This window comes from Anomaloglossus baeobatrachus, chromosome 4, assembly GCF_048569485.1.
Source record: "Anomaloglossus baeobatrachus isolate aAnoBae1 chromosome 4, aAnoBae1.hap1, whole genome shotgun sequence".
NCBI lineage: Eukaryota > Metazoa > Chordata > Amphibia > Anura > Aromobatidae > Anomaloglossus > Anomaloglossus baeobatrachus.
The window spans coordinates 444,111,796-444,133,332 of NC_134356.1; the positions used below are offsets into that span (position 1 = coordinate 444,111,796).

Consider the following 21,537-nt stretch of genomic DNA (forward strand, 5'->3'; position numbering starts at 1 on the left):
AACCAGGAGCTGAGAAGAAGCATCAAAACTAGAGGAAGAACACACTATATCTGGCAGCTATCACCACTAAGTTGCGATCTTTAGTAGGGTTTTGTGTTTTCCAATGGGCTAAAGAAGGGAGCTAATTAACTCCAGCTGAACAGTTCCAAGCCCCCCAAATCTTAGTGGCTGGTCAGGGCCTGTGTCTTTCAGAGCTTCTGGTCTCAACATATCCTCCATCCCCAGCAGTGCCTAGTGACAGAATTTAATAACTCAAGAGCAGGTCCTGGAAGAGATGTGACAATACAGTATATGTATAGATATATATTATGTCCAACTTATTTTATGGTTATAAGGGAAAGGACATAATAAAGAAAAAATTCTGTAAGTACTAGTGATGAGCGCGCAATAAAATGTTTTAGTGTTTGATACTTGAATTAAGCAGGTTGGACGGGCTCCATTTGAATAACGAGTATAATGAAAGTCAATAGTCAATAGGAGGGGGCAGGCAAATCACTGAATTTGATGGAAATAGCACTCAAACGGAATGAGAACAGCATTGGGAAGATGCTTGGACGAATCTCTGAACTCCCAAGTCACTGCTGGGAACAATGTTATCATAGTATGATGTCACTTTTACAGACTGACAATAAAACATACAAAAACTAAAGATAAAATGGATTTTACGGAAAAAATGTTAAGAACCATTCTTTCCTGTATCATGACTTATATATAAGGCAAAATAAAAAAGATGGGGTAAAAAAAAACACCTCCACCCGTTAGGCTATGTTCACATGTAGCATTTTTCCTGCCTTGTTGCACTTTTGCATTCTTCAATGTTGTATCTATAAAAAAGCTACAACAATGCTGAAGGAGTTGACATCCTGCTTCTTTAAAAAATGTAGCAGTTTTCCAATTTAGTCAGGGGAAACAAGAAAATTGTGTGCATTAGATTTATGGAATCTCCTACTTTTGCTGGTACTGTAAGAAACAGTTTTTAATTTTAATAAAAATCCTGAAAAAAATTTGCAAAAAAATACAGCAACAATACAACTTGTGAACAGAACCTTAATTGCCTGGCTATCTCTCACCGTATTTTCCCTGTCGCCTATGACTACAGTAAGTGAGATAATCAGGGCTGGCTCCAGGTTTTTGTGGGCCCTGGGCGAAAGAGTCTCAGTGGGCCCCATCCACACATAGACATGCACAGATTCATACACATACAGGCATACGCACATATACATATTTAAAGAGAAATTTACAAAAACACATATAAATAGACATAGATCTAGACACAGTCATACACACTTACATAGATAGATATACACATCATACATGCACGTGCAGACACAGAGAGAGTTCTAAAATTGGGAAGGCGGCAACAGCCTCATTCACCTCCCCTGCTTGTCTGCATCCAGCTCCTCCTGGGCATGTATCTGTGCTGTGCTGATTGGTGGCAGTCACTAACAGACATGGCCGCACAGAAAGCACACTGAAACTGCTGTATATACATCACAAGAGAGGCTGGGGACATACACGTTACTGGGGGGCATACATATTACTGAAGAAAGGGGTATACATCAATGAGAGGCATACAGCTCCATAGTTCAATGGGCAATCAAGGAGGAGAGATGAGGGAGGTACACACTAGGTCCAACAGAGGCAAGGGAAGACTATCAAAAGTCTGGGACAGTTTTATTAGACACTCCCAGCACCCAGGCCCTGTTGCACATTGTATTCTGACAAGGAAGGAGGAAACAGTTTATGATGCTGGTGAAAGAGTACCTAGCCGACTGTATCAGCAACCTCCTTAATTCCTCTGTGCAGTACAACTTCTCAATAAATGGAAATGTAAAGCGCTCCTCAAGCTGTCCAAGTTTGATATCACTTGTATTTTGGTACTTGCCATGGTGGAAGAAAGGAGGATCAGGGTGAGGACTATGTGGTCCAGATTCTTGGCTAGTGAGACTGGACTGTGAGGAAGACAGGTTGGTGCTGGTAAACATACTGGAAGTATTATCTCTCATTGAACCAACCACCTGTTCGCACTGTTTTGGCTTCAAGAGTGGTGTGTCTGTTTATGAGCATGTTTCTTGTGTTTCTGCAGAAGGCATAATTTTACCTAGCCCATGGCCTCAGTTCCTGCGTGCACCATCAGCAGCACATCTAATTCCCCGTCCCTTGCCACCTTGTGAATGTTAAATTAGGAAGATGATATATGCCTGCAAACTTTACGATATTAATAGGAATTGGAATACAATATATGTAGCCCTGAAAAGGACATTTTGTTTTAGGGTGCAGCAGAAAGGACTGTAAAGCTGTAATCCCTCCCTATGTGCCTGTAATCTAACCTATCCCTCTTCCAGCAGCTAGCCCTACAGTGACTGCAGGTAACAGCGGTATTATTATAGAACAGAATAGATGTAGCCCTGACAAGGGACTTTTGGATTTAGGGTACAGCAGCAAGGACTTTAAGGCTCTAATCCAATCTGTAATCCAAACCTATCCCTCCTCCAGCAACTCTCTTTACTGAATGCAGCAAACAGTGATATATATATAGGGAATAGATTATATGTGGTCCTGTCAAATGATTTTTGGTTTTAGCGTGGCACAGCAAGGACTGTAAGGCTCTAATCCCTACCTATTTGCCTGCAGTCTTCTATCCCTCCTTCAGCATCTAGCCCAACAGTGAATGCAGGTAACAGTGGTATTAATAGGGAATAGAATAGATGTAGCCTTGACACAGGACTTTTGGTTTTAGGTTGCAGCAGCAAGACCTGTAGGACTCCAATTCCTGCCTATATGCCTGTAATCCAAACCTATCCCTCTTCTAGCAGCTCTCCCTACAATGAATGCAGCAAACAGCGGTAATATAAGGGAAGAATAGAATGGGTGTAGCCCTAATATGGGATTTTTGGTTTTAGAGTGCAACAGCAAGGACTTTATAGGTGGCTTTACACACTATGACATCGCTAAAGAACTATATTCTTTTGAAAAAGGAGTACTGCAGCATCTTAGGTATATATTATCAGGAATAATTTAACCCAACTATGCATGATAACATGTATTATTCACTATATTATTCACTATAATTTACTACACTCAGCAACTTGCCTTCTATAAGTAAGCAATATATTGTTATACTTTGACTTGGAAAATATAATAAGGAATATTTTTCAAATAGACATACTGTAATTATAATATCATCCACTGTCAGAAAAGGGCCCCTGTGCAAAAACAGCATATGGGCCCTTTTCATTCCAATAACTCATCAAAATGCACAATTCCTCCTGATTTGGAGGTAGAAGTGGGCCCACTGACGTACAGTACAGACCAAACGTTTGGACATACCTTCTCATTCAAAGCGTTTTCTTTATTTTCATGACTCTGAAAATTGTAGAATCACATTGGAGGCATCAAAATTATGAATTAACACATGTGGAGTGACATACTTAACAAAAAAGTGTGAAACAACTAAAAATATGTCTTAAGGTGGCTTCACACGCTACGAGATCGCTAAAGCAATCTCGTTGGGGTCACGGAATTTGTGACGCAGATCCGGCCGCTTTAGCGATGTCATTGCGTGTGACACCTATTAGCGATTTTTAATCATTGCAAACACATTCAAAATCGCTAATCGGTGACATCCCCCCTAATCTCAATTATCGTTGCTGCTGCAGTAACAATGTTGTTCCTCGTTTCTGCAGCAGCACACATCACTACATGTGACACCACAGGAACGAGGAACCTCTCCTTACCTGCGTCCCGCCAGCAATGAGGAAGGAAGGAGGTGGGTGGGATGTTCGTCCCGCTCATCTCCGCCCCTCCGCTTTGATTGGGCGGCCACTTAGTGACGTCGCTGTGACGCCGAACGCACCTACTCCTTGAGGGAGGGATTGTTCGGTGCTCACAGCGACGTCACAGAGCAGGTATGTGCGTGTGATGCTGCCATAGCGATAATGTTCGCTACGGCAGAGATCACCACATATCGTTACAACGACGGGGGCGGGTGCTATCGCGCTCGACATCACTAGCAATTGCTAGCGATGTCGTAGCGTGTAAAGCGGCCCTAAGGCTCTAAATCCTGCCTATATTCCTCTAATTCAAACCTATCCCTCCTCCAGGAGCTAGCCCTACAGTGAATGCAGGTAACAGTGGTATTAATAGGAAATAGAATAGATGTAGTCCTGACAAAGGATTTTTGGTTTTAGTTTACAGCAGCAAGGATTGTAAAGCTCTAATCTCTTCCTATATACCTGTAATGCAAACCTATCCCTCCTCCAGCAGCTCTCGCTTTACTGAATGCAGCAAACAGCAGTATTAATAGGGAATAGAGTACATGTAGCCCTGACAAGGGACTTTTGGTTTTAGGGTGCAGCAGCAAGGACTATAAGGCTCTAATCCCTGCCATCATAACCTATCCAGCAGCTAGTCCTACAGTGAATATAGGTAACAATGGTATTAATAGGGAATAGAATAGATGTTGCCCTGAGATATATATATTTATACAGTGGGGGGGGGGGGGAAGTATTTAGTCAGCACCAATTGTGCAAGTTCTTCCACTTAAAAAGATAAGAGAGGCCTGTAATTGACATCATATGTAGACCACAACTATGAGACAAAATGAGAAAACAAATCCAGAAAATCATCTTCTCTGATTTGCCAAGATTTTTGTTTTGCAAATTATGCTGGAATATAAGTATTTGATCAATAACAAAAGTTAATCTCAATATTTTGTTATGTATCCTTTGTTGGCAATGACAGAGGTCAAACATTTTCTGTAAGTCTTCATAAGGTTGGCACACACTGTTGGTGGTATGTTGGCCCATTCTTCCATGCAGATCTTCTCTAGAGCAATGATGCTTTGGGCCTGTCGCTGGGCAACATGGACTTTCAACTCCCTCCAAAGGTTTTCTATTGAGAAAACCTATTCTATGTGTCCTTCTATTTCTATTTGGCGTTGAGATCTGGAGACTCGCTAGGCTCTAGGACCTTCATATGCTTCTTACAAAGCTACTCCTTCATTGCCCTGGTGATGTGCTTGGCATCATTATCATGCTAAAACACCCAGCCACGTTTCATCTTCTATGCCCTTGCTGATGGAAGGAGGTTTCACTCAAAATCTCACAATAAATGGCCCCATTCATTCTTTCATGTACACGGATCAGTCATCCTGGTCCCTTTGCAGAGAAACAGTCCCAAAGCATTATGTTGCCACCCCCATGCTTCACAGTAGATATAATGTTCTTTGGATGCAACTCAGCATTCTGTCTCCTCCAAACACGACGAGTTGTGTTTCTACCAAACAGTTCTACTTTGGTTTCATCAGACCATATGATATTCTCCCAATATTCTTCTGGATAATCCAAAAGCTCTCTAGAAAACTTCAGATGGGCCCAGACATGTACTGGTTTAAGCAGGGGAACATGTCTGGCACTGCAGGATCTGAGTCCCTGGCGGCGTAGTGTGTTACTGATGGTAGCCTTTGTTACGGTGGTCCCAGCTCTATGCAGGTCATTCACTAGGTCCCCTCATGTGGTTCTGGAATTTTTACTCACTGTTCTTGTGATCATTTTGACCCCACGGGATGAGATCTTGCATGGAGCACCAGATCAAGGGAGATGATCAGTGGTCTTGTATGTCTTCCATTTTCTTATTATTTCTCCCACAGTTGATTTCATCACACCAAGCTGCTTGCCTATTGCAGATTCAGTCTTCCCAGCCTGGTGCAGGGCTACAATTTTGTTTCTGATGTCCTTCGACAGCTCTTTGGTCTTCACCATAGTGGAGTTTGGAGTGTGACTGTTTGAGGTTGTGGACAGGTGTCTTTTATACTGATAACAAGTTCAAACAGGTGCCATTACTACAGGTAATGAGTGGAGGACAGAGGAGCCTCTTAAAGAAGAAGTTACAGGTCTGTGAGAGCCAGAAATCTTGCATGTTTTTAGATGACTAAATACTTATTTTCCCCCATAATTGGCAAAAAAATCTTGCCAAATCAGAAAAGGTGATTTCCTGGATTTGTTTTCTTATTTTGTCTCTCATAGTTGTAGTCTACCTATGATGTCAATTACAGACCTCTCTCCCAAAGGAGCTTGAGCACTTGTCTACTTTGTCTTCACTCTGAGGTCCAAGTCATCCAAAACCATTTCAATATGGTTGACACTGAGAGATTGTGTAGGCTGTGTTATCTAATGCAGTTCTCCATCCCTCTCCTTCTTTGTCTCATAGCACTTACATAGTGTGGAGGTATGTTTTGGGTTATTGTCGTGTTGAAACACAAATTATGGTCCTAGTAAGTGCAAACCAGATGCTGTGGCAGTCATGCTGGGTAAGTGTGCCTTGAATCTGGAATAAACTGTCAACAGTGTCAGCAGAAAAGCACTCCCGTACAACAATCAAACATCTCCCTCCATGGTTCATGGTGGTCACGACACATGTAGAAACCATCTGCTCAAATTTACTGCATCTCACAAAGACATAGTGGTCGGTAAATTGAAACATACATTTTGACTCATCAGACTAAAGTATATATTTCACTGTTGATGTTAAGATGTGTCTGCTATTTCACCTCTGTGCATCATTTATGAGGGCTGTAATCTAAGGTGCTATCAGTTTGCGGTTTTTGAGGCTGTTAATGCTGATGAACTTATCCTCTGTTGCAAAGGTAATTTTTGGTCATTCTTTTCTGGAGCCAGTTTCATCATAGCAATTGATGATTTTTATAACTATATACTTGAGGAAACCTTCAAGGTTCCAGCAATTTTCCATACCAACTTTACTTCATGTCTTAAAGTAATGATGAACTGTTTTTCTCAAAACTGAATTGCGTGTTTCTTGCCATATTCTGGTTTAGAGCCGTTGTTGAATAGGGCTCAGCACTGTATGGAACGATATTCCAGCCATGCTTCTGCAAAACACACCTGATGTTTGCACACACTTTCTGGAGACCAGAGATTCCACATATGAACTTTTGAAAAAGCAGCTTCATCAGGTAACACCTGTTCACTGGAAACAATTCCAGGTGATACCTAATGAAGCTGCTTGAGTGAATGCCAAGATTGTGCAAAGCTGTCACCACAGTAAGGGCGCTCTCACACATCCGGCTTTTCGCCGGTTTGACGGATGCGGCGCACGCCAGTACAGTATGATACTGTACAGTGGCAGTGCCACAACGTCCTGGTTACATACTCCGGTCACATGACAGCATGTGACCAGCGCTTGTTGCGCTGCCAGTGTACTGTATACAGTATACACTGTACTAGCGTGCACCACATTCGTCAAACTGGCGGAAAGCCGGATGTGTGAGAGCGGCCTTAAAGGGGGGATACTTTGAGGAATGTAAAGTTTAACACATACTTTGGTTTGTATCACCCATGTTCCTTTACTCCTCTTTCATGTGATCATTTATAGTTTTGCTGCCTTTATTCTGAATTTAAAATATGCACATTTCAATATGAACAAAGAAAACCATTGCATGAACTTGTGAGTCCAAACGCTTGACTACTGCATGTATTTATGTGTATTTTTATTATATATATTTGAACTATATTTATTATGCTTTCACAGTTTGCTTTTCTATGTTTGAAAAATTCCTTTTTGACATATATTTTTGCTTCTAGCTCTAAAGCCGTCACACTGCACACTATAATAGAAATAGTACTTGACAAGTTCCTAAAAAGACGGCAAATATTCTCTGACTGCCATCTGGTTACATGTCAAAATCTGATCAAACGCTTACAACTTTTCATGTGAAGTGGTTACCACTACTTCTCTATTTTTTAAATTAAACTTTGAGGCCGATCAATGTTTTTCTATCTCTTTTTAACAATTTACTAGGGAAACATGTTTTTGTTACTCCTTGATCACTGAAGCCTGTAGCAAATAATGACACATTTGTCTACAGTAAGACAGAGAATGTTGCTTGAGAAGTGAAAGATTCACACAGATATTATAATTAATTTGGCAGGACTTTTGAAAGAACCTTGGAGACATTGTCAATCTGAATGGAAGACATCTGAAATGGAAATGAGAATTTCCCGCAAACTTCAAAAACAAGACTTCTATTACAATATGTAAATATGCCAATCTGAAAATTACCCGCACTGCACTGTGCTTAAAATATGTTGAGAAAATGCATTCACATTTTCAATTTTGTGACATAAATACAGTTCAGCACTTCAGTTTGTGTGAATGAAGATTGTTTTTCTGTCTTGGGATACCAGAACAGTAGCAGAATATACTTCACAAGCCTTCTATACTCATAAGTACTTGTACATCTCCTTTTCTGCAGATTTCTTTGGAGTTTATTATAGTGCAGTGAACACTTTAACTTATATGATATTAAAAAGAAATGATAATAACTACATGCTCTTGAAGAGAATCTCCACCTTTTAAAACCATGTCATTTTTAGGACCAGCGTCTTATGCTGAATAATATGTTAATTTCTCTTCATAGTGGTTGAAGCTTTCATTTCCAAAGAGTTTAAATCCCCTTCATAGACTTACACTGTATTCTGGCTGTCTGCAACCATCACCTGAGGGAGCTCAGAGGCTTATTGTATTCCGTATATTGGAAAATTCTGCATATTGGTAAGTTAAATTTATATTATCATATATTTTTGTCCTTTGTGATAAGATGACGGTTTCTGTTTTTAATACTGCTTTCTAAGAACCAAAAGTATTTTATTTCACTGCTTGATTTTTCAGTGATCAGTTGTATTATTTTTTTTTTTTTAATGGCATTATTTTGGTGTGCATATCATGTACGGTATGTAAAAATGTTTAATTTTTTTTTTGCAGGGGGAGGGGAGTGGGTGGTGTATAGGGGAACAACAATTTTACAATGTTTTGTTTCTATTCACCATGCAGTTTAAACATATCAGTAGATATTTGGAAATTCTACATTTGCATATTTTTTTGTGTGTTTCCCTACATTTTTTTAAATTCTGAGCAATAGCTTTATTATTTTTAATTAATGAAGCTGTATGAGGGCGTATTTTTTGCAAGATTAGTTGATGTTTTCATTGGTACCGTTTTGTGGTACATATGACATCTTCATTATTTACATTACATTTGTTGAAAGTTGGTCAATGTTTTTTTATAATGTTTTCATCCAGTGAGTCATATAAAAAATAATTTAATACTTATTCACTTATATAGCACCATTAATTCCATAGCGCTTTACATACATCAGAAACCATGTCCCCATTGGGGCTCACAATCTAAAGTCCCTATCAGTGTGTCTTTGGAGTGTGGGAGGAATCCGGAGAACACCCATACAAATACAGGGGCAATATACAAATTCCTTGCAGATGTTGTCTTTGGTGGTATTTGAACCCAGGACCCCAGATCTACAAGACTGCAGTGCTATTCTTTGAGCCACCGTGCCACCTTATAAAGTGATTTTTTTTATAATTGAAGTTGTCAAAGAAGTCCCATTTATGAGTACTTTTATTATTTTTAATAAAATAAAGCATTTATTATTAAATGTGACTTGAACATGTGATCCTTGGGCCATTCATATACACTATAATGCACAACTGCATCAGACAGGGCACAACAGGTGTAATAAGTGCAATCTGGGTTATTGATAGGCCACCCTGTTGCTATGATGATGCTTCATCTCCCTCCGACCCCCTCACTGGGGTCAATGAGGTGACAGAGGGAGCCCTCTACTCCCTTCCCCACACAGATTTATTAAACGTATATGTTACCGGCAATGCCTACAATGCCTACAATGCCTACAATACCTAGGCAATGTATACAATGCCGGATATGGGTCGTCAAAGTATGAAATACATCAGATGTTCATGTTTATCTCCAGACCACAGCAAAATGGGATTTAGGCATATGCGCCGATGGGGCTGTTGACTATAATTAATAATGCAGATGGAGTCACACTGTGCTCTATTGTACATAATTTTTGCCCGTATATTCTAAGCCAATTACATCTTGCTACCTGCCTTCAATAAGCGAATATGACCCAAAATGATGCACAACAGATCACACTGTGACTCTATCTCCTTTATTATATGGCCCTTTTAGCAAATACATCCGAATCTTATTTTGGGGTAGTCTGTCTGTCAGTACACAGCTCCTCCGTCTGCCTCCAGACTTCAATTGGCAGATCACTGCTGAGATTTCAAAAAGATCAGGCAGGTTATTCATGAACCAGAGGCAGGAATAGGGGCTGGGGAATCACTGCTAGGGAGGAGAAGACCTAGTGTACAATCCAGCCGCTGTGCACCAAAATGTAATTATCAGAAAACATCACAGGTGACTAAAGAGGAACCACAAAGTGGATTTCTTAACCAAAGGTATTAATGAAATAAATATTTTAGCGCCATTACAGCCATGTCTTTACATTATATTACAAAATCGTGATGACCGGTTCTCTTTAAGTTCTATTTTGGAAAAATCATCTATTTTTGACAATGGACAATTTAAAACTGATACTTATTGAAGACTTATTACTGTGAAGCACACAAAGCATTCGGACAAGAATATATATACATATATATATATATATATATATATACATACATATATATATGTATATATATAATATATTTATATATATATATATATATAATATATTTATATATATAATATATATATATAGTGAGGTAGCAGCAAAAACAGGAGACAGTGAGGCAGCAGCGTGTTCACACCAACAATCTATTTATTGTTGCAGCATAAATAGATCCAGTTTTCTACAGTCAAATAAAGTCTCTTCCGGGTCGCAGCCGGTGCATATAGACAAGTTGTTTTGGTATAAAAGTCTTGTTACCTTAGGACCCCGTTAACTGCAGGGATCTGTTTAGGTTCTCCCAAGCTCACACTCCTGACCTATGTTCACTCCACACAGAGCCAGCTCACACAGCATGTGTTTGCTTCAACAAGCCTGGCTCTCAACTGAGACCCACCCTCATGTGCCCTGCAAGATTTAAACCAAATGCTGGACATGAGGATGTGACAAAACCTGGATTGGAAGGAGGAATCCCTCTCCCTTTCCCAGTAATAACTATAGCAAACACAGAGGGTTTCCAGACACATTCTGGGGGACACGTAGCGGCCTTCAAATATTACCCCTCACAATATATATATATATAAATATATATATATATATATATATATATATACAGTCAGGGCCAGAAATATTTGGACAGTGACACTAGTTTTGTTATTTTAGCTGTTTACAAAAACATGTTCAGAAATACAATTATATATATAATATGGGCTGAAAGTGCACACTCCCAGCTGCAATATGAGAGTTTTCACATCCAAATCGGAGAAAGGGTTTAGGAATCATAGCTCTGTAATGCATAGCCTCCTCTTTTTCAAGGGACCAAAAGTAATTGGACAAGGGACTCTAAGGGCTGCAATTAACTCTGAAGGCGTCTCCCTCGTTAACCTGTAATCAATGAAGTAGTTAAAAGGTCTGGGGTTGATTACAGGTGTGTGGTTTTGCATTTGGAAGCTGTTGCTGTGACCAGACAACATGCGGTCTAAGGAACTCTCAATTGAGGTGAAGCAGAACATCCTGAGGCTGAAAAAAAAGAAAAAATCCATCAGAGAGATAGCAGACATGCTTGGAGTAGCAAAATCAACAGTCGGGTACATTCTGAGAAAAAAGGAATTGACTGGTGAGCTTGGGAACTCAAAAAGGCCTGGGCGTCCACGGATGACAACAGTGGTGGATGATCGCCGCATACTTTCTTTGGTGAAGAAGAACCCATTCACAACATCAACTGAAGTCCAGAACACTCTCTGTGAAGTAGGTGTATCTGTCTCTAAGTCAACAGTAAAGAGAAGACTCCATGAAAGTAAATACAAAGGGTTCACATCTAGATGCAAACCATTCATCAATTCCAAAAATAGACAGGCCAGAGTTACATTTGCTGAAAAACACCTCATGAAGCCAGCTCAGTTCTGGAAAAGTATTCTATGGACAGATGAGACAAAGATCAACCTGTACCAGAATGATGGAAAGAAAAAAGTTTGGAAAAGAAAGGGAACGGCACATGATCCAAGGCACACCACATCCTCTGTAAAACATGGTGGAGGCAACGTGATGGCAGGGGCATGCATGGCTTTCAATGGCACTGGTTCACTTGTGTTTATTGATGACATAACAGCAGACAAGAGTAGCCGGATGAATTCTGAAGTGTACCGGGATATACTTTCAGCCCAGATTCAGCCAAATGCCGCAAAGTTGATCGGACGGCGCTTCATAGTACAGATGGACAATGACCCCAAGCATACAGCCAAAGCTACCCAGGAGTTCATGAGTGCAAAAAAGTGGAACATTCTGCAATGGCCAAGTCAATCACCAGATCTTAACCCAATTGAGCATGCATTTCACTTGCTCAAATCCAGACTTAAGACGGAAAGACCCACAAACAAGCAAGACCTGAAGGCTGCGGCTGTAAAGGCCTGGCAAAGCATTAAGACGGAGGAAACCCAGCGTTTGGTGATGTCCATGGGTTCCAGACTTAAGGCAGTGATTGCCTCCAAAGGATTCGCAACAAAATATTGAAAATAAAAATATTTTGTTTGGGTTTGGTTTATTTGTCCAATTACTTTTGACCTCCTAAAATGTGGAGTGTTTGTAAAGAAATGTGTAGAATTCCTACAATTTCTATCAGATATTTTTGTTCAAACCTTCAAATTAAACGTTACAATCTGCACTTGAATTCTGTTGTAGAGGTTTCATTTCAAATCCAATGTGGTGGCATGCAGAGCCCAACTCGCGAAAATTGTGTCACTGTCCAAATATTTCTGGACCTAACTGTATATATATATATATATATATATGTGAGGGCCGGGGAGGACTGGTAGGCCCAGGAGGTGGATCCACTGGACCGAGCACCCCATCTGGAGGGCAGGGTACACGGTAGCTGGAGCACTAGCGTGGCAGGAACTGGAAGAACCAGGTCACCAGGGTCATGGAGTCCCATAGGACAGTACAGGAACAGGTGCAGGTACAAAACAGGAACAAAAGGACCTGAGCACCTAGCTCACAAGACAAAGCAAAGAAACACAAGCGATGATCAGGCCCTGCCCACATGGAAAGGCCAGTCCTATATACCCAGCACAGCCTCAGGTAATTTCCTGTTGCAGCAGTGCTGGGCCCATAAGACCAGGTGAGTGGGCGCGGCCCAGTCCTATACAGAGGCATCAGTCAGAGTCAGACTCCTGAGACCTGGAACAGGACTCAGGGGAGCAAGAGCGGGAGCGGCAGCTGTGACCGGTGGAAGCATGGACTGGACCAGTGAGCAAGGAGCGGTGGTGCGATGGCGAGACTGGATAAGTGAGCACGGAGCGGTGCAATGCAGGTGCGACCGGATCAGTGGGTATGGAGCGGTGCCTGGATGGTGAAACCGGCTCAGTAGGTAAGGAGCGCTGCTGGGACACCGGGAGCGTGACAATATATATACACTGTGTGCAGAATTATTAGGCAAGTTGTATTTTAGAGGATTTTTTTTTTTTATTGATCAACAACTATGTTCTCAATCAACCCAAAAGACTCATAAATATCAAGGCTTAATATTTTTGGAAGTTGAAGTGTTTTTTTTTTTAGATTTGGCTATCTTAGGAGGATATCTGTTCGTGCAGGTAACTATTACTGTGCAGAATTATTAGGCAACTTAATAAAAAACAAATATATTCCCATCTCACTTGTTTATTTTCACCAGGTAAACCAATATAACTGCACAAAATTTAGAAATAAACATTTCTGACATGCAAAAACAAAAGCCAAAAAAATTAATGACCAATATAGCCACCTTTCTTTATGATGACACTCAATAGCCTACTATCCATAGATTCTGTCAGTTGCTTGATCTGTTTACAATCAACATTGCGTGCAGCAGCCACCACAACCTCCCAGACACTGTTCCGAGAGGTATACTGTTTTCCCTCCCTGTAGATCTTACATTTTATGAGGGACCACAGGTTCTCTATGGGGTTCAGATCAGGTGAACAAGGGGGCCATGTCATTATTTTTTCATCTTTTAGACCTTTACTGGCCAGCCACGCTGTGTAGTAGTTGGATGCATGTGATGGAGCATTGTCCTGCATGAAAATCATGGGTTTTTTTGAACGATACCGACTTCTTCCTGTACCACTGCTTGAAGAAGTTGTCTTCCAGAAACTGTCAGTAAATCTGGGAGTAGAGCTTCACTCCATCCTCAACCCGAAAAGGTCCCACAAGTTCATCTTTGATGATACCAGCCCATACCAGTACACCACCTCCACCTAGCTGGCATCTGATTCGGAGTGGAGCTCTCTGCCCTTTACTGATCCAGGCTCTGGCCCATCCATCTGGCCCATCAAGAGTCACTCTCATTTCATCAGTTCATAAAACCTTTGAAAAATCAGTCTTAAGATATTTCTTGGCCCAGTCTTGATGTTTTATCTTATGTTTCTTGTTCAAAGGTGGTCGTTTTTCAGCCTTCCTTACATTGGCCATGTCCCTGAGTATGGCACACCTTGTGCTTTTTGATACTCCAGTAATGTTGCAGCTCTGAAATATGGCCAAACTGGTGGCAAATGGCATCTTGGCAGCTTCACGCTTGATTTTCCTCAATTCATGGGCAGTTATTTTGAGCCTTTTTTGCCCAACACGCTTCTTGCAACCCTGTTGGCTATTTGCCATGAAACGCTTGATTTTTCTGTGATCACGCTTCAAAAGGTTGGCAATTTCAAGGCTGCTGCATCGCTCGGCAAAACAACTCACAATTTTGGACTTTTCAGAGCCTGTCAAATCTCTCTTCTGATCCATTTTGCCAAAGGGAAGAAAGTTGCCTAATAATTAAGTGCACCTTATGTAGTGTGTTGATGTCATTACACCCCACCCCTCCTCATTACAGAGATGCACATCACCTGATTTACTTAATAGGTAGTTGGCTCTCAAGCTTTTACAGCTTGGAGTTGGACAACATGTATAAAAATTATCATGTGATCAAAATACTCATTTGCCTAATAATTCTGCACACAGTGTATATAGTCATAGAGAAATTGTAAAGTTCATAAGACATCTCTCTGGTTTCTAGAGACGATATATCCATCCCCAAACTGAACATGGAATTAAGCATAGCTAGGGAGAAAGAAACTAATTTTAACTGAAGAGGAAATAAAGCTTGCAATCTAACACCTGGCCCTCTATTTAGCTAAGACCCCATGGTGTGGAGATGTAATTAACAGAGGAATGTTTGGGAAATACAGGCAGTCTGAGATTCATTTACGCAGAGAAGGAGAACTGCCTTCCCAACTGCATCACAGTGCTCTCATCTAAATATCTTGGTAGACACTTAGAATCATAGAATATTAGAGTTGGAATGGACCTCCTGGGTCATCTAGTCCAACCCCCTGCTCAAAGCAGGATTCACTAAATTATCCCAGACAGATGTCCGTCCAACCTCTTTTTAAAGACTTCCATTGAAGGAGAACTCCCAGGCAGCCTGTTCCACTCATTGATCACTTTATCAACCATGTCCAGATATGAATTTTGGGGTTTGTGTACATTCAATGCTTATGGGATATACATTTACATCTCCGTGACTACAAGGGGAAGAACATGCATATTTTGTCATAAATGTGAGACATGCCTATGAGTTCCAAATTAAAATTAGGCAGCTGGATGACAATACACATATCATGTTTCAAATATATGGGAAAGTAAAATTGTGATAACAAACATGATCACAATATCTTCCACTTGGGACCTGCAGGGGTGAAGAGATCCTGTAAGTTGGGGATCTCATATAATTCAGAAGGGTCCCCACATGAGCTCAAGGGAATGTATGTGGCAATAACTTTCATCTAATAAAAAGCATAAACTGTGTCCTTTGTCAGTTCTTGCTTGCTGTGGGTCCTGTCCATATTTTCTTAGGAGCCCCTCCCTCCTCTAAACCAGGGGTGGGGAACCTTTTTTCTGCCAGGGGCCATTTGGAAATGTCTACCATCATTTGGGGGCTACACAAAATTATCAAGTTGAAAATTACCCTGCTATGTTTGGTCAAACAATTAACTCACTGTGATGGCTGGAGCGTCTTCTCTTTTGTGCGTTTTTGGTGTAAGGTGATATTGATCTTTTTGCTTCTCACATCACACAGGAGATGCTGGGACTTCTGTATATACATCCCATAGGAGATGCTGAGGGCATATATACCACAGGAGATGCTAAGGGCATATATATCACAGGAGGAGATGGGGCAGATACATCACAGGAGGGGCTGGGGGCATATACATCACTGGAGAGGCTGAGGCATATACAATAAAGGGGAGGGCTGTGGGAAATATACATCACTGGGGAGGCTGGTGCATATACATTACAGGAGACACTGGGGGCATATACATCACAGAGAAGGAATGGGAGGAATATACATCACTGGTGGGCTGGGGGGCATAGACATGACTGGGGAGGCATGGACATCACAGGAGACGCTGAGGGCATATACATCACTGGGGAGGGCTGGGAGGAATATACACCCAATGACTCCACTGACTCACCACTGCCGGAGCTGCCACCCCACCACCGCCAGAGCTGCTGCTTTACCACTGCTGGAGCTGCTGCCTCACCACCTACCCACTGTCTCCTCCCATTATCCTACAGAATGTAAGCCCGTAAGGGCAGGGCCGTCTACCCTCTGTACCAGTCTGTCTATTGTAACTTGTATATGTATTTTGTATGTAACCCTTTCTCATGTACAGCCCTATGGAATCAATGGTTCTCTATAAATAAATATTATTATTAATAATAATAATAATAATAATAATAATAATAGGGAAGGTGCGGGGCATATACATGGCTGTGTGCCATAGACATCGATGACCAGTGTGAAGACATTATCGACCAGTGTAGGCATCGCAGCATTCTGCAGTGAACGCTGCGTGCGTGTTTATAGGGCTTGCAGCCAGCAAGACAGAGATGTCACAGTAGCACTGCGGTACCTGGGAATCTGCCCTGGGGCCACAGAAAAGTCACCCCTGCTCTAAGATGAAGCCATTGCTGTGACCTCAGGTTTAGTAATTTGCTTTAGTGAATCGTTTTTAATTTATATAATTGTAAACTGTACTGTTTTGACCCCCTTTGTAAAATCTTTTGTATATTTTTATAAACTCTGCCTATTTTTGGATTAAATATGTAAATTTAATAGCTTTGCTTCTCTTACTCCATAAACCTAATCCACTAAAGCATACGCTCCCTTTAACAGGTGTCTATTCGGCCTCCATAAGCGAATTGTTTTTTATATTTATGAGTGGGAGTATTTCAATGCTTTTTAAACATTGTTGCCAGTGCAAGCAAACAAAATATTCGGTCATATGAAAGTTGAATACATTTCAAAGCATCCTGACAATTTCCACAATCTAATGTGTAAAAAAATATTCCCTTTATTCTCCCAGCAGTAGATTTAGAAGGAAATGCATTGTTGGACTCTGTTAGAGATAAGAATCTGTTAGAAGCATATATCATTGGATAAACATGTGCATTTGGTTGCTTTGCACTGGAACTCAATACAAGTGTGAGAAACGCACATGAATGGTGCTGGGACACGTAGGAGAAGATGGGCCGATAGGCTCATAGGGTCACTCTGTGGCAGATTGCTCACTTAAAATAGATAAAGTGCATACAGACATACATTACAGCAAAGCAAATCATAAAATGCACAGATTTTTTTTGTTGTTTTTTTGGGGGAGGGAGGGTTGGGTAACACACTTTTCTCTATATTATTTTTTTTTCTAATTAGCAGTAATTGGAAAATAATATAAATAATATTATACAATTATATAATTGTAAGCAGAGTGATATATCCATCTCCCTAAAGCCTAACTCTCATGTCAGTATTTTTGTAAGCCAAAACCAGGAGTGGAACTTGGAGAGAAAAATTATAATTGAAAGACTGACACCAGTTCTGTATTTTTGAGACACTCCTAGTTTTGGCATACAAATACTGATGAAATACTATAGTAATCTAAAATACTGATGTGTGAATGAGACTTAAGTCAAACACTTGTCATCCTAACTACTGACTATTTTCTTTTTTTTGTCTACTAATGTAGGATTTCCAATTTTATTTTATATCTTAGAAATGTATTAAATGCTCCATACCTATCATCATTAAGTCTATGCTGCTAAATAAAATGGTTTCCTCCAGAAGGAAATCTGTCCCTTTGATCTAGATCCAAAATTAAACATTACAATGATAGTGATTACTAACATCAGAGGTAAATATACTGTGGGAAATCTAAATTTGCATATCCTCCTGTACTAATTTCAGAGATCAAAATGCAGGTCAGATTGTGGCAGCTTCACTATCAGAATCACTTTCAAGTAAACGAATTAGCACAAAAAATGCTTAAAGAGTTATTCCCCCCTTCCTCCAAAAAAGAAAAAAGAAAGAAAAAAAAACAAGTTCTTCATCCATATTCGTGGGACAGGGCATAACTTGCTGATTGCCAAATATACGAGTTCTAGAACCTCAATGATCCCAAGCCTAGGACTCTAAACACTAAGGGGTACTTTGCATGCTGCGACATCTCTAGCCGATTGTAGCGATGCTGAGCGCGATAGTCCCCGACCCGTCACAAATGCGATCTCTTGTGATAGCTGCCGTAGCGAACATTATTGCTACGGCAGCTTCACACGCACTTACCTGCCCTGCGACGTCGCTCTGGCCGGCGACCCGCCTCCTTCCTAAGGGGGCAGGTCGTGCGGCGTCACAGTGACGTCACACGACAGGCGGCCAATAGAAGCGGAGGGGCGGAGATGAGCGGGATGTAAACATCTCGCCCACCTCCTTCCTCCCGCATAGCCGGTGGAGGCAGGTAAGGAGAAGTTCCTCCCTCCTGCGGCTTCATACACAGCGATGTGTGCTGCCGCAGGAACTAGGAACAACATCGTACCTGTCGCTGCAGCGAAATTATGAAAATGACCGACACTACACAGATCACCGATTTACGACACTTTTGCGATCGTTTATCGGTGCATTTAGGCTTTACACGTTGCGACGTCGTTACTGGCACCGGATGTGCGTCACTTTCGATTTGACCCCGACGACAGTAGCGATGTCACAACGTGCAAAGTACCCCTAAGAGTGGGGCTCTACAGACCCTGTCTTCAGTGAAGTGGAGGGTTACATGATTTACCTCCACTCTATTCATTGTAAATATAACTGCCTGAGAAAGCAAACTGCAGCATTGGATATTTCTATCAGTCCCATTGACAATGAATGGAGTGGTGACCAAGGATGTACACTTCCACTCCATTCAACACAGAGCTGCAGAGCCCTGTTGTCAAGATTATGCAAGATCCCAGGGGATAGCGATTAGTAAGTTATCCCCTATTCCCAGGGTATAACTCTAAAGTACCAGAACAACCCATAACTCCTCATAGTACTCACCTGCATGCGATTCAAAGAAACCCAACAATTATCAGGAAATTCCTGCAACATGGGTACCAAAAACTGCAAGCAGCCATCCCAGTGGCAAAGAAGTAACATCATGCCAATTAAATTTACAATGCGTACCACAGCACTTGCCAGGTCATATGTCATGTGGAAGATCTAAAGAGTAAAATATAACAGTTAGAAAAATGGATAGCAAGATAATTATAAACAGTGTGTTGGGAGTGGAAATAGCCATAGTCATATACATAAAAGAGAATTTGAGGGGCAGGGTCTTTAAATGCTGTGTAACTATGCAGAAGCAGTGGAAGAAAAGTAAATCATAAGGCTACATCGAGTCACATGAAAAATCGATATGTTAACAGTACAATTTTGTATTTCTTTTAAAAAAAAAAAAAAACATACACCACTGTATTATTTTAGGATAAATTCCCTAAAGCCAATATTGTAGCAAAACGAAATTGAAAAAAGAATATAGAAATACTTGAACCTACTTCCTCCCACTGGTGAATATAACGGATAAGCCTGGAAAGTCTCAGGAGTCGAAGCAAGCTGAGTACTTTAGTGAAGCGTACAATTCGTAAGGCTCTGGCAGTCTTATAAACCTCTGAGTCAATTCGTGTTTCAACAATAAGAAAAATGTAGTCCACAGGAATGGAGGATACAAAGTCCACAAGAAACCAACTTTTTAGATAGCGAATCTTGATGCGCTGTGGTTCTAGGATAATTTCTGTATTGTCCTCTACTACAATCCCTGTGCGAAAGTTCAACACTAGATCCACAAGGAAAAAAGTGTCCGAGACAACATTAAACACAATCCAAGCAGGTGTGTTCTCCTCCTTAAAGAAGGTAATGCCAACTGGAATGATTATCAGATTCCCCACCATCAACAGTAGCATTGTTAAGTCCCAGTAAAACCTGTAAAGACAAAAGAATATAGTATTATAGATTAGTAAGAGCCAAGACCATTGTAATGACAAATTAAAATATATGTGCATGTCATCCAGTTTATAACCACGTTTCCTTGTTCATTCTCATGAGGGTTGTGGTAGACACAGAGGATCATCCTTTGTATTCCTTTCCAGTGTGTCCTTCACTTTCAAGACAAAAACATAATGGAAGGACACGCTGGTTTAAAAGGGTGATAGCAGCAAATCATTAATCATTGAAGAAAAGTGAAATCAGAGCATCAGGAGTTATAAAGAGGTCAAAATTTATATAATTCTCTTTATGCTTTTATTACACTGAGGAGCTCTTTTAATCTAAAATGGTAGGGTTATTCTGCCTGTGAGAATTGCATATTTAGACACAACTAGCAATGTTATAGTGATTTTCCAAACTCACTCTCACTAAGGCTCATCTGTCCAGTATATGTGCTGCAATTACCTAATGACAGCTTTGTCTCACTAATGATTTAGAATCCTATACCTTACAATTGTTCTAGGCTTGCTATAAGAAATCATCTATTCCTGTAGTGTCAGAGCCGAAAGGGGCAGGAGAGACAAACTGCTTTACCCAATGATTAAGCAGGAGGTGTGTCTCCGACTACTTCACACTTCCTGTAGGAATTGTAGGTAACCATGGAAAGTAGAGAAGCAATGGCACATACCATCCTATTTCCAGAAAAAACAGATTCTTTTATTGGTTCCAGAGGTGCACATAAAAGGCAAGAGGAGAGCTGGATGCGGGTCTCCTTAGCACGACGTCCGTTTCGTGCTATACAGCACTTCTATGGGTCCACCATTTATGTGCACCTCTGGAACCAATAAAAGAATCTTTTTTTTCTGGAAATTGGATGGTATGTGCCGTTGATTCTCTATTTTCCATGGAAATATAATGAGACTTTGACTCTTATCTCAATGTGCACCCACGACCAGCGCTACATTGGGAAAATAACCTGATATGACCTCCTCCTTTCCAGCATTAATGTGGAGTGCAGTGTGGTGGTGCGAGACCTTTTCTTCTTTTTGTGCTGGAATTGTAAGAAAGCTGCAGCTTCAAAAATAACTTAATTAATCTGAGCCAAACAGTAGGCAAGCAGCAGCTACTGAGGAAAATTAACTGCCGATAAGCATCAACTATTGATACAAACTTGCATATCATTTTTGAGCTCACAACAGGACATTCACTTGCTGAAATAACACAA

At 40.8% G+C, this 21,537-nt stretch overlaps 1 protein-coding gene across 1 annotated transcript in view; it reads right to left on the bottom strand.

The window, feature by feature from the left end:
- Nucleotides 1-21,537, bottom strand: part of HCN4 (hyperpolarization activated cyclic nucleotide gated potassium channel 4) — a 337,166-nt gene that overhangs the window by 85,021 nt on the left and 230,608 nt on the right. The window contains exons 2-3 of the mRNA XM_075345552.1: nucleotides 19,886-20,309; nucleotides 19,389-19,550 (exon numbers count right to left, since the gene is read on the bottom strand). Of these exons, the coding sequence (XP_075201667.1) occupies nucleotides 19,389-19,550; nucleotides 19,886-20,309 (586 nt within the window). The remainder of the gene's footprint in view (nucleotides 1-19,388; nucleotides 19,551-19,885; nucleotides 20,310-21,537) is intronic.